Source organism: Schistosoma haematobium, chromosome 2, assembly GCF_000699445.3.
Source record: "Schistosoma haematobium chromosome 2, whole genome shotgun sequence".
Classification (NCBI taxonomy): Eukaryota; Metazoa; Platyhelminthes; class Trematoda; order Strigeidida; family Schistosomatidae; genus Schistosoma; species Schistosoma haematobium.
The window spans coordinates 28562354-28573417 of NC_067197.1; the positions used below are offsets into that span (position 1 = coordinate 28562354).

Here is an 11064-nt window from a genome sequence, read left to right on the forward strand (position 1 = left end):
AAACCAGAGCAAACAATTTAAACCACTGAAACTCTGCTCTCCTAGTTGAAGGAAGAATTATGACGCCTCATGACGAAAGACAATATTCATCGAAAGTTACGACGCCGATGCCCCTTCTAAAAACCACAGCAATCAATTAATTAAATATATAGGTACATGGAACGGCCGGACAACGTGGAAGATCGGGAGTACCAGTCAAATAGCAACGGAAATGGAGAGATACAACTTGGCGATTCTTGGAATCAGTGAAACCAATTAGACCCAGGCTGAACAGCAAAAACTAGATACGGGGGAGATGCCGCTGTACTTCGGTCACGAAGAGAGTTGTTCTTGACTCGGTCCAAAGAGGCACGAAATGCACCAATACGATGGGCGTCACATGATTCTGAGATCATCAAAGCATCCTTCAAAACAAAGAAGAAATGAATCAGAATGAATGTTATCCCGTGTTGTGCACTCTAAAGATAGGTTCTATTCGAGGTTGTAATCAATCATAGCACAGTGCCCAGGAAAGAACCTCACCACCCTGATGGGAGACCTAAATGCCAGGTATGAAGATATCATGGAATGACATGGAATAGGGGAAAGAGACGAAAGTGGCGAGTGATTTCCAAATTTATGTACATTCAACAAAATAGTTACAGGTGGCACAATGTTCCTACACAAACGCAAACACAAAGCTACATGGGTCTCACTGGATCACACCACGGAGAACCAGATCAATCACATTTGTATCAATAAAATATTCATAAGGTCAATAGAAGACGTGTGAACCAGGAGTTTATCTGATATAGCTTCAAGTCACCACCCGGTGGTTACTAAAATGAAACTGAGGCTAAGGAGGGGTTGGACAACTGGACAGACAGCACTACAAAGGTTCAATACAGCCTTCCTTGGAGAAACTGGCAAACTCAATGAATTTAGGTTCGCTACCAACAATAGGTTCCAAGCCTTACAAGGTCTTCTCAAAGTAGAAAAAACTACTATGGAGGACAATCGGAATGCGGTTAAAGAAGCACTAATTTCAATGTGGCAGAAGGTGCTAAGTTATCAAGAAGGTACAAGTATTTATAAGTAGTTGTCTACACAAGAAACTCAATGTCCGTTGACCGGATACCATCAGCAACAGCCTACTGCGGGAGAGAACAAACCAGCTTCCAGCTGAAGAGAAAATTAGGAAAAGATAATTGCAATGGATAGGACATACACTACGGAAGTTACCAAACCGCATCACGGGCTTAGCACTAACTCGAAATCCTGAACTTACTTACGCCTGTTACTTCCCACGAAAACGTGTGTACTATATCGTAAGTCAGGCTGAACGAAAACACCAGTTGATTGCGGTCGAGTGGAAACCGGTTTAACTGAACGCACTGCGTTTGTAAGCCTGCTCGTGTAAAATGGTAGATCTATGTTCATTGAAGAAGATGAATGATCCACGAATTCTCCTGGACGTCGAAGTGTCGTTCCATAAACGAGTTGAGCCGCAGTGTATCCAATGTCAGCTTTCACTGCATTGCGAATACCTAGTAAGACGAGTGGAAGAGCGTCGGTCCACTGTGAAACGTTTGCAGCTGATAGTTAAGCTTTTAGTTGTCGGTGAAAGCGTTCTACTAACCGTTTGCCTGTGGGTGGTAGGCGGTCGTTCGGAAGAGAATGATTCCTAATAGTGCGGCCAGACAGCAGAAAAGTTCAGATTCGAACTGACGTCCGCGGTCTGTAGGGATAGTTGAAGGGCAGCCGAAGTTTGTTACCCATCGTTCGACGAAGGCGCGAGCCACTGTTTCAACAGTAATGTCTTTGATAGGTACTGCTCCTGGCCATCGAGTGAAACGGTCAACGCAGATTAGGAGATAAGAGTATCCATTTGAATTTGGTAAAGGTCCTACTAAATCCAGATGAACATGATCGAAACGGGCGTCGGGAGTTTTGAAAGAGCCTAAGGGACATTTGTCGTGTCTGATAACGTTAGATTTTTGGCAGCTTACAAAGGAGCGTGCCCACTCACTTACGTCTTTATTCATACCAGGCCAGCAAGACTGTTCTGCTATAAGCTTGATGGTTGTTTTGGATTTAAATGTTTATGTAGTCTGAAACAAGTGTTAAAATGAAGTTAATGAACTCCCCATCACTACTGTTGAATATTTTGATAGCAGATGGATTATTGTGTATGGGTAGTCGACATCAAGGAAGTTCTTGGCCTGGGTCCAGGGAGTATTTTGTCACGTTGCCTTTAAAGCATGCAATTACCGGGGATTGAATGAAATGTTTTTTGGTAAGATCAAGACCTATACGACATTTCATTATAAACAAACACAACTGTATTCGACACGAACTTGCACTTTCATCTCTATCTTTACTAGGACAACTGAGAAAGGTGTAAAATAGAAGACAGATACGAAAAAAAGACCTTTTAACTTTACACACTTTATCACAGAGTGGGGAAAGAAGAACAGACGGTTCCGGACGTTGGATTACATCAGAAAGGTGTTGGTCGACGACAATCTCACTGAATTATTACTTCTGGCCGGTCACGTTCCAGGTTCTACACTATCTCACTAGGTGGATGTGAGCTGTAGTGGTGGATAAACTCTTGAAATTAAAAGCTTGGCAAGTCATTAACACTGATGCTGACCTCGTTAGTGAAAATATGGTATGGACATTCATAGCAACGCTTTGTCAGTAACAACTTTATGAACAAGGATCCAAATACAGTCAAACCAGAAGTCAGAAATAGAGTTCGAGGGCATATTTGACAAGTTGTGGACATGTTGGTCTAAGCTGTCCAGCAGTTGCAAGGGATGCATAGCACGACGTACCCACTCGTTAGTTTGTGCAGATGAGTGATTGAGCGTCGTCAACTAGGATGTGTCCAGTAAAGCTAATGAAATCAAAATTAGTGCCGAAGATTCACAGAACTGTTTGCTTCGGGGATTTATTCACCCCCACAGGTATTGATGGACACACCTCTGGATGTGGGTACTCAACCAGCTATCTTCAGCAGATCACGTTTATTTACACGGTACATTTCTTACAACAACTAGCTGGCTCAGATGATAAAAATCTTGACGTGCCGACTATTTTCTGAATACATCTTCGAAGCGCTTCATCCCTGAATGATGATTCGAAAGGCTTTATGACCCTCTCTTGAAAAGGCGTTAAGGACAAAAGCGTTGTCAATCGCTTAAAATCTATGTGACCGTTATGTCATTCGACAGAACACCTTTCTCAACAAGCAGCTTGAACTCTGTCTGTTAAAGAGTTCAAAGGGGGTGAGCAAACCAAAAGGATACCATTTACAATAATAACATAGACCCTGTGATCACTAATAACTTCCAACCAGAAATTGATCAATGAAAATTTTGGCCAAACGCAGCTATAATATCTGATACAGTCACGTTTATTAATGAGCGAAATTTATAGCAGTTATAAATAATACAGAAGGGAGATCATTGGAGGCAGGTAAACGAAAATATAAGTTAATAGTGTATGATTTTTACAGCGCTATAATGATCAAATTTGTAATGACCTCATTGTACAGGAGAGTGGCGCCTAGTCCGAGAGGTTTGTGTGGTCATAGATTACATGATGAGTGCCTCAACTCCGAGTGGTTTTGATCGCTTTATGACAATTTTCTCACCCGAGGGGCGACTTTATCAAGTAGAATATACTTTTAAGGCTATCAGTCTTGATGGTCACTTATCCGTGGGTGTGCGCGGCAACGACTGCGCGGTTGTTGCTGCCCAACTGAAGCTTCCAGATAAATTAATCGACCGAAGGTCTATGACACGCATATTTCGTCTTACAGATTCTACTGGGTGCATCATGACTGGTATGGCACCAGACTGTCGCGCCCAAGTACAACGAGCCAGATATGAGGCTGCAACATTCAAACACAAGTTTGGGTTTGTAATCTTACGTTTTTATCGTTAACATCGAGGCGCTTGCAGTTATGAGGTCCCCTGTGACGTGCTGTTACACAGAATCGGTGAAATCAACCAAGTATATACACAATCCGCCGAAATGAGACCACTTGGTTGTGCCATGTTGGCTATTTCTTATGATGAAGAACTCGGGAAACCTCAACTATACAAATCTGATCCTAGTGGATTTGTTGCTGGACACCGAGCGGTCGCTGTTGGTGACAAGCAAACCGAAGCTATGCGTCATTTGGAAAATGAGGTATACCCATTTTCTACAGGTCAATATCCCTGTGGTTCATATATTTAGTGTGACAACCTTCCAAACTTATATTTCATGTTAGATGTTAAGTAAATTAAGTCTTTATTGTTAAAGACGGCTGCTTTCGTTCATCATCTCGTAATAACAACTTGCTAAGTACATGTAGATCGTATAAATCGGCATGAAACCACCCACTAAGCGTGTCTAACCAGTTTTTGCTCCAAGTATACAAAAATATATTAGATACTCTTAATTGTTGTAAGCTTGTTATTTATTTTGTACTATTTTGATGCAAGTATGAGTATGTTTCATCCACCTAAGCCACGTGAATCATACAGATCAGTGCCACAGGATATTAAAAAATCCATAGTTTATTTAGTATTCAGTAGCACGAACATGATTTCTTACCATAATATTCTAAGCCCTCGAATAATTGCTGTGTCAATCCAAGCGCGTGAAAAATGTCCGTCTGCTGGTGTTTATTAGTTAACAATCGAATCGAAATTAGCGACCAGGGCTTTATTTCGAGTTTTATTGCTGATGCCAGCCAGTTACAGTCGTGGTACGTCACTCTCAAGATTTCTTGGCAAATACTTGTTTGAGATGTTAAGCTATAAAATTTTGAGTTATTTACAGATATTATGACGTTACCTGTATTCAGCTTCTTTTTAGGAGTTTCGGAAAGGTCGACGAGACTAAAGATTGAGGGATTTTGAGAAGGCTGGTCGTATAGTCAAGTCTAAGTTTGTATACTTTTTCTCCACATTTTAAGTCTCCTAATCCAAGTGCTTGTCCTATATTACGTGTCTTTCAGTTTCGAAAGCAAGAAAACTACACTTTAGAGGAGGCTATCGAACTAGCCATTAGTTGTCTTTCACATACTCATTCCATGGATTTTAAAGCCACAGAATTGGAAATTGCAGTCGTGTCAAAGGCAGATCCTATCTTCAGGTAAACGTTTACACGTGTGTATATTCTGATTTGAAATTGTTTTCATGATCCCATGTTTACCTTTTACATTTAACTTACCCAATACTATCGTATAGTTCTACAAATACTCAGCTTTTATTTAAATCATTTGATCACGATACGTGAAGTATATGTGTATGCGTGAGAACCGAGAGTTTGCAAGCAGCATACAAGACTGAAACTAGTATTAATACTTCTTAAATGGTTATCATTAGATTAATAAATGGAGTGTATTAAGTGGCTCATGCATCAGCAAGTTTGAAAAGCATTTCATTACATCTTGGTCAGTTTGAAGGCTGTTATCAGTATCAGTCGTTTCTAGACACATTCAATAGGTTTATGTTTTTAATTGATTGTAACAACAGCCCGACTTACTATCTAATTTAAAGCTTTTGTCTCGTATCAGGTGTATTTCGAAGGCAAATGACTCTGATATCCCATTATTATCCAACTCTGACGTTACAGCCAATATTCTCAAATCATTACAGAGTTCCAGAGTGTTAATGGTAGTTGCCTACAGCTATGCAAAGTGTGATTCATTAACAACAACTTAGAGCCCAAGCGAGTTGTGCTGCTTACTGCACATAAATTGTGGCGGCAGCTGGGTGTTGCTTTCAGACAGCCAGCACCTACAGTTATGCTACCTTCTCACAACATGTTAGGGATTTGCACAGTTCAGTCTTAGGATAACACAACTCACCTTGCCCCACCGATTTCCATCCCCTGCAGTTAAACCCTTATAGCACGTAATTAACACATTAGACTCTACTCGCAAAAACATGTGTTACCGACCGTAAGCATTTGTTTCTTGGATTCTGTAGTCACACTCCCGGGGCTTCAAGATCACGTTTGATTCACTTTCATTTTTTTGAGTACCTCAAGAAGTATCTTCACGGTATGGGCAACCGGAGAGTGAAAACTGCCCAAATCTATTATCACTCAAGATTACCCTATTCATAATCAAATCCACTCGTCATTTCATAATATTTCTTTTATCTCTAATGTCAACCATTCTCTCGTAAATTCGGCTTTATTTCCACACGCTGATACATACGATCTAACTTCGATACACTGTTGCCTTCCATTGTCTCTATCTGCTATTCGTTAACTACAGTTCGAATAAATGAAAAGTTTTACGAAAATCCTAACCTTCTGAAATCTTAGTGCTTAAATGTAGTAATCGTCCCGGGTAATTTTAGGTAAGTAGTCTAAACTAAAAGACGCTTACGGTATCCCAGCTCAGCGAACAGATAATGATGACTATCTACTGCAACTAGGCTCTTACAGCCGTTTTGAGCAAGCACCAGATTAAAACATTAGGAGAGACATCACCTCACATGACTAACCCCAAAGCCGACTAAGCTATGGACTGTAATAAATTATGTGGACATCAGCCATGGTTGGAGAGTCTCTGTCCAACACCACCACTCGTTATGAGGTACATATTTAGACTTTATTATTTATTCATTTATTTGAACACATAAATATTGGTACAAGAATGCGCCAAATATATATGCGCCACACAAAACAATGAGAATTTAAGGGGAAGGAAAAAAAAGAGAGAGAATAATAACGAAGAGATTGATGTAAGGTGGTGTAATAATAATAATGGTAAAAATGGGGGAACGGAAAGGTATAATCAGAAGAAATCTTTCAGTTAAGGAAGACACAACCACTTTTTATGAAGAAAGTAAAAGAGGGTTACAGCATGATCGCCACTGGCTTCTATTCTGAGCCATATCTGATAACATCTCTAGCCACTGTGTCGCACCATCTCTCGGACCCCAGCCAGGGAGTCGTGGAGGACCAACAGAAGCCAATCCTTCGCAGCTTTCTTTCATACCACGACACTATGTCATATACTGACCACCTCTCCACTTTTTCCCACTAGTCCCAACGTCGGCAGACAATGCACGTCGAGGAATTCTCTGGGACGACATTCGTAGACTTACTAATCAGGATTTTCTTTAACTAACTATTAATTTACAAGGTAAATGTGATGCTTTTATTGCCGGAATAAGTTTACTTCACTTTTTACTTACAAACAAATTTTGGATTAAAACATATAAAGAATTAGGTGAACGAATTTGTCAAACTATTCCAATAGAAAATTTATAACGATCAGTAAGAATTATTGAGAATGTATGATATGATACATTCTCGACCAGAACGAAACCCAGCCTGCTTCTCGCAAGTCAATCTTTCATGGGTTTTGAACAACCTACGAAGTGTGATGAAAGCCAATAGCTTGGACGCAACCGGAAGTAGACTTATCCCCCGATAGTTGTTACAGGAACGACTTTATTCATGCTCCAATGCGAGCATTCATTTCCCTGCCTCTTATTGGACTCAGAGAAGTTATAAAAAGAAAACCCCTTTGGAGTTTATCTTAACAATGAAAAGGTTATGAGTATATTTCAAGAAAAACTAAAAGGCTTCTTGGTCGATCCTGAAGGTACTCTTAACTACGAGATAGCTTAACAAGATATCCAAATAGCTGTGAAAACAACACCTATATTTATCAGTGATTTGAGTCCAAAGGTTCAGAAAGACTAATGGGTTATTTCGGTGCTTACTGAGTTGATGGATTCATTGAAACTCATCCCATCATACTTCGAAGACGACACATGTTAGCGGAATATAGATTAGATCATTACCTGAAATGCATCGAGTGAGAGGTCCTCTAAATGAATTACCTTGGCAGTGGTCATCAGAGTGTCAAGCGTCTTTCGATAAAGTCAAATTACTGCTCAGCTCAAAGCTTCTTTTAACACACTTCGATCCTAGCTTGAGAAATGTTGTATCTAATACCTCTAGTCATGGAGTTGAAGCAGTGATATCTCACGTGTTTCTGGACAAATCAGGAAAGGCAATTGCTCATGCTGCTAGATCACTCACACCAGCCTAGCGTAACTTGTTGGGGGCGATATATCCCCAAAACTCATATTTGTAATTTTATCATATCGATTAAATGATTAAATAGCAGTCAATTGATGAACTCATTGATTAATGTTTAAAAATCTCCCATGATAATATCGATTATATATGTTTGTATATATACGTTTTGAATTGTGTTTGTGGGCTCGCTCGTTTTCTAGCTGTATGCAGAATATATTTTCCATACCAAGCTTGGACTTCTTCTAGATAGCGGGGCTGGAACGCATCAATAGCTAGATTACTGGTCTTTGGTCACCGAGCCTTGTTCTCGTCCGCAGATTAAGTGAACTCGTGAAGCTTCAAACCTAACATAACTACAGTCAAATTGAAGTGGATGCTCTTACAATAATTATCTCTGTTAAAAGATTCCATAAAATGCACTTTGACCGTAGGTTTACTCTACTGACAGATCACAAACCTTTGATTGCAATCTTTGGTTTGAAGAGAGGAATCCCTGTGTATACGGCCAATAGATTACGGCTTTAAGCAACAATGCTTCTGAGCTATAATTTCAGTATCAAGTATCACTCCACAAATACTGTCGGTCAAACCGACTCTCTCGATTAATTTGAGTTCAACACCCTGAACCAGAGTATATAATCATTGCCTTGACAGCAATAGACCCAGAAATATTGGGTATAGTGGCAGATACCATTCGAAACATTCCAGGGTCGTCAGATGAAGCCAGCGAAGAAACCCTTCGAGACCCAGTCCTACAAGAAGTTAGAAAGTTCCACCTAGAAGGGTGTCCCTCGAAGATCAGCTCCACAGAGCTTTAACAGTTTTGGCAGCGTAGACTCTCGATCATTGACGACTGCTTGCTATTTGCCGAACGTGTCATAATTTCAAAGAAGCTGCAACTAGCAGTACTTGATCAGTTGCACTCAGGACATTCTGGAATAAATCGCATGAAAGGACTAGCACGAAGTTATGTATACTGGTCGCATTTAGACACTCAACTGAAGGAGCTATCCCGTTCGTCTATCAAATGTGCATTAGCAACAATAGCACTGCGGAAAGCAGAGCTACAATCGTGGCCAACAATACGGTCACCATGGCAGCATATACACTTGGACTTTGCTGGTCCACTTCATGGACAAACTTACCTTCTGGTTGTTGACACACACAGCAAGTGGCCAGAAATTTTTCTCATGGAATATCTAACTGCAAGCTATACAGTCAGAAAGGTACGTCAACTATTCGCTCGTTTCGGGGTCCCAGGATTGATAGTTAGCGACAATGGAACACAGCTTAATTCCTCTATCTTCTCAGAATTTTGTCGATAGGACGGAATCAGTTATGTCCGAACACCTCCATTTCATCCGCGATCCAATGACCAAGTGGAACGCTTTTTGGTACATTAAAAATGCTCTGAAAAAGTCGAAAGAGGAGGAGACCACCGAAGAGATCTTAGAGAGGTTCCTGCTTATTTATCTATCTACATCGAACCCTCAGACGATTAAACGTGTCTTTCCATTAGAAGCTCTATTTATTGTGTTGGTTCTTTGTTTTTATGGTTTGTGTCTTTTTGGTTATCTAGTTTATTTCTAAATTATTATCGCTTATTAAGTAGCTTGATTCCTTAGAACGAATTGTTAACTTGTATATTTGTCACTAACGCGGATTTTTATCCTAATTTTAGGAAATTAACGGTTGAAGAAATCGATGCTCATCTCGTAAGGATGTCTGAAAAGGATTAATTATATGAAAAGTGTCTATTTTGTTTTAAATATATTTTTCACTTGAATGTTTAACGTTGTAACCAATATTAGTACACTATAAATCCTGTGATATTTTGTAATATGAGTTCGTAGGTTGTTGGTACACTAGATGGTATAAATCAGTGGTTGATTACCATATGCGACGTAGTTCCAGTGATTTAAGTGATATAAATACCCGTGATCAGTGACTATCCTTTTCATACTTCCTTTCTTGTTACCAGTTTTTCTATTCACCATACGTTCTCGAAGTGTAGCAATTGAAACAAGGGACTGGCCTCTCAGTTCATAATATCCGTTTATTATCTTCTAGTTTTAATTTCAGCTATTATGTGCATGCTTTTAGAGGCGATTACTTTCCAATATATTGGGTGTCCATTTAACATAATTGACATCACTAATTTAACAACGAATACGAATTGGGTATATAAACTAAACGACTTTTCAGCAGTATTGTGCAGCGGAAATATTTTATGAAACTGTCTTTCTAAGTGAACTTCATTTTCTAAGTGGGTGACAATGTTATAGTCTTATGTTCGACAATCACCGATATCTTATATTTCAATAATCTGTGTAGTAGTAATTACAATATACAACCCTATTAATATACTAATTTTAAGATCCATAAAATGTTTTCTGGTAGTTATAAATAGGATTTATCTTTATAATCGATGTGTGATGGATATAGACCAGGTAATGTCTTCTCGTTTCTATTTCATCTCTATTGAAAGGATTAATTCCTTGAGGATCTTGTATCCAATCAAATAGTTTGTACTTCTGAACATTTTACCTAATAAACCTAAACACATGCATCAAAATGTCATCCCCTTAGTGTCATTTTTTACAAAAACAAAGTGGGAAATACTTTCTGAACCCCTAGAATGACTTGAATACATCTTCGTGATAAGCTTTTCTTTAGAAACTCAAAATCCTCGATGATATTTGATGATTTATTGTATTATGGTGAGGTAATATAGAGATCTTCATATTTCGAACAAACAGAAATTACAATATCGTGAAGTTTGCTTCCTAAAAAACGTCAAAAATTATAAAATTGTAATATAATTTCACTGTATTGTAGAGACTTTTATTGGCTGCTGTCAGGAAAGTTTTTAGTAAAACTGATCCAAAGCTACCTCATGACAGACCTCAGTACCAAATAAAGGAAATTGAGCTCTGCTCGTCGTCATTTGTCTGCTAAACCGATCGTAAGGAGATTATGAAGTAACATGTCAAATTTCAACTATTACCAAAGTCA

At 39.2% G+C, this 11064-nt stretch overlaps 1 protein-coding gene across 4 annotated transcripts; it reads left to right on the forward strand.

Annotated features, from left to right (window-relative positions):
* The first annotated feature begins 3528 nt into the window (after positions 1-3528).
* Positions 3529-9860, forward strand: PSMA6_2 (Proteasome subunit alpha type-6). 4 transcript variants are annotated; one of them, XM_051214840.1, is made up of 4 exons: positions 3529-3905; positions 3951-4925; positions 4955-5133; positions 9731-9860. In XM_051214840.1, the coding sequence occupies exons 1-2, from the start codon at positions 3625-3627 to the stop codon at positions 4228-4230; spliced, it is 561 nt and encodes a 186-aa protein (XP_051068027.1). In that variant the 5' UTR covers positions 3529-3624; the 3' UTR covers positions 4231-4925; positions 4955-5133; positions 9731-9860. The 4 variants fall into 4 exon arrangements, with proteins under 4 accessions (XP_051068027.1, XP_051068026.1, XP_051068028.1 ...); XM_051214839.1 differs by having other exon boundaries at positions 3951-4182; positions 4997-5133; XM_051214841.1 differs by having other exon boundaries at positions 3533-3899; positions 3951-4182; positions 4997-5133.
* The last annotated feature ends 1204 nt before the right edge of the window (positions 9861-11064 follow it).

Coding starts and splice junctions, on each gene's coding strand:
- PSMA6_2 (XM_051214839.1), top strand. CDS start 3,625: ATGACAATTTTCTCACCCGAGGGGCGACTTTATCAAGTAGAATATACT. Junction 4,183..4,996: donor TGCGTCATTTGGAAAATGAG/GTATACCCATTT, acceptor CGTGTCTTTCAG/TTTCGAAAGCAAGAAAACTA. Junction 5,134..9,730: donor AAGGCAGATCCTATCTTCAG/GTAAACGTTTAC, acceptor TCCTAATTTTAG/GAAATTAACGGTTGAAGAAA.